This window comes from Octopus sinensis, unplaced genomic scaffold (assembly GCF_006345805.1).
Source record: "Octopus sinensis unplaced genomic scaffold, ASM634580v1 Contig02678, whole genome shotgun sequence".
Taxonomy (NCBI): Eukaryota; Metazoa; Mollusca; class Cephalopoda; order Octopoda; family Octopodidae; genus Octopus; species Octopus sinensis.
The window spans coordinates 3,688-6,361 of NW_021825905.1; the positions used below are offsets into that span (position 1 = coordinate 3,688).

A 2,674-nucleotide genomic window follows, 5' to 3' on the forward strand; every position below is an offset into this window, starting at 1 on the left:
TCTCGAATCCGCTGCTTCTCGAATCCGCCGCTTCTCGAATCCGCTTGTTTTAATCAAAAATTTGAAATTTCCTATGAATGATTCTTGAATCCGCTTGTTTCTCGAATCCGCTCCTCAAGTATTATGAAAAATAATTTTTTATCTAATTGTAAGTTAAATTAATTAACATTTTAAAATTTTCATTACACGTTAAATTGTATTTTTGTGATGCTTCGCTGTGTTAGACTTTCTGTCAACGAAAAAATTTCTATACTACGTTATATTTCTGACAACCCATTCGTTTCTGCACCTCAAATTTCCAGGATTGTTTCTTCACGGTTAAAAAAGAAAATTTCTCCGAGAACTATAAACGACCTTAAATCAAAATCGGACCTTTTGAATAGGACTGACATCAAAAAATTAAACCTAACGAGAATTCCAAAACTCAAATTTAATGAAATTGATGTAGCGATGATAACATGGATTAACTTAATGGAATCTAGTGGAGCAATTCTATCAGATTCGATGTTAATTGCAAAAGCTCTTAAGTTTGGAAAAAATTTTCCAGAATTTAAAGCAAGTCGTGGGTGGCTAGAAAAGTTTAAATTACGAAATGGTATCAAGTTAAGAAAATTACACGGAAACAGTGGATCAGTAAATCATGATGAAAAATCTATTACTGATTTTAATGAAACAATGAGTTTAAAAATTGAACAATATGGATTGGACAATGTTTATAATGCAGATGAAACTGGTGTTTTTTACAAGGCGATTCCTTCCAAAAGTGTGTGTACCAAATCACGGCCTGGAATAAAGTTGTCGAAGGATCGATTTTCGTTACTATTATGCGCAAATTGTTCTGGTTCCGATAAAAGAAGGCCTGTGATGATAGGAAGATTCAAAAGTCCAAGGTGTTTTAAAAATTTCAACATTGGAAAATATGTTACCTACACCCATTCCAATAAGGCATGGATGAACCGTGAAATTTTTAACAAGTGACTCAGTGATTTTGATTGTGAACTTGCAAAGAAAAAAAGAAAAATTCTACTTGTAATAGATCAATGTCCATCTCATCAAATTATTTAATAATTATACTTAGGAAACACTTATTGAAGAGGAATCAAATGAGAAAAAAGTTGATCTCTCAGAAGCCTTCAGAGCTCTAGAGATTATTAAAACTTATGCTTCTCAGGTAAATGCAGATATAGATGATCATGAAAATATTATGCGAATTGGGGAAATGTTAAGAAAATCAATTAAAAAATAAAATTGGTCCAATTTAACGCATTTAGTGGTCCAATTTAACGCATTCAAGCTTAGAATCTTTCCTTTTGTTATTACATCAAGCATTCGTAATTTTATCGAGGGTTAAAATTCTAAAAAAAGTAAAAAATGTCACACTCACCAGAATAAACGGTTTTTTATTGCGCTTGTGTAATTAAAATTTTCAATTTAGACATATAACACAATACAAAAAAATATAACAAAATTGATTTAGGGTTAATTTAATGATCCCTTTCGATATCGACAAAGAAAAATCACGGTTATCTTTGCAAAATATGCCGTATTTAAAAAAACGGTTTTTTTTTGCACCTAGTGTATAAAATATTATTTAAATTGCCTCTCGAATCCGCCGCCCACCAAAAAATTTTCTGGGGACCACGGTTGAGAACCCCTGACCTAAATGATGAAATTTCAAATAATTTAACCATTAAAAGAAACTACATCCCGAAATATTCCTTTGAATCCATTTAAATATATAAATAAAGGTAAACCAAATAAAGACAACATCGCTACATAATGGATCAACAGCGTGGTCACACGTGCCTTAATTCATTAGTTTTGCCATTGAAATAAATAATTAAACAATATTTAATTAAAAATGAACTATATTTTAATTAAAACACAATTTTAAATATGATTAACTTAATATGTTACTCATGCTTATTTCATAAAAAAAATTAAATTTTAAATATCATTAGTTCTCATGCATTACATAAAAAAAGTCTCGAATAAGTTTCTGATCCAGAGGAAAAAATTCAAATAAAAAGACTATATTTCGCCACTTAATCCTACCAAAAATATTTAAATCCAAATAAAAATGTAATTGATATTTATTCCAGCTATCTCTTTTTGGCTTTTTATCCGCCAATTTCTGCCAGGCTCATGGCTGGAATACAGCGTCTGTGTACTCTACAGGTTTCACTGATGTCTCTTGGTGGCTACTTTCTCACTCAGTCGCTCATTAATTTCCTCAATATCTATTAAAATAATCGTTACGTGATTCACCGCCGTAGTTGAAAGGTTGCCTTTACTGGAAACTCGATCTTGACGAATGACGCCACCATGATTCTAAGTACCAGATGAATCTCGGATGGAACGTGTTAAAATCCTAGTCTAAGAAACAGCCGAACGCCAATGAATAAAAATAAAAGAATTTAAAAAGAATGAGCACCTTCATTCATTCCGGATTAATTAGATTTACTAGCATACTCGTTCTCTCTCTTGTTCTTGCAAAACTGTGTGGCTGGCACATGCAAAATCTTAGGCACATACGTACAAACACTTGTTCACCTCCGGAGCAAACCTCAGGAATAGAATATGCAAGAAAGATTTAATCGTTGAAAAAGTTGGCCTCGAAATTAATCTGAAAAATATGAGATCATAATTTGAATCCTAGTCAAGCTGATTTGGG

At 31.8% G+C, this 2,674-nt stretch overlaps 1 protein-coding gene across 1 annotated transcript; it reads left to right on the forward strand.

Annotated features, from left to right (window-relative positions):
• The first annotated feature begins 450 nt into the window (after positions 1-450).
• LOC115227325 (tigger transposable element-derived protein 6-like) lies at positions 451-1,246 on the forward strand. Its single transcript, XM_029798197.1, has 2 exons — positions 451-747; positions 1,079-1,246. The coding sequence occupies exons 1-2, from the start codon at positions 451-453 to the stop codon at positions 1,244-1,246; spliced, it is 465 nt and encodes a 154-aa protein (XP_029654057.1).
• Positions 1,247-2,674: the final 1,428 nt, after the last annotated feature.

What these genes read in the sequence shown, in the direction of transcription:
- LOC115227325 (XM_029798197.1), top strand. Translation starts at nt 451, where the DNA reads ATGATAACATGGATTAACTTAATGGAATCTAGTGGAGCAATTCTATCA. An exon ending in AAACTGGTGTTTTTTACAAG is followed by an intron (nt 748 to 1,078) that starts GCGATTCCTTCC and finishes AATTATACTTAG; the next exon opens with GAAACACTTATTGAAGAGGA.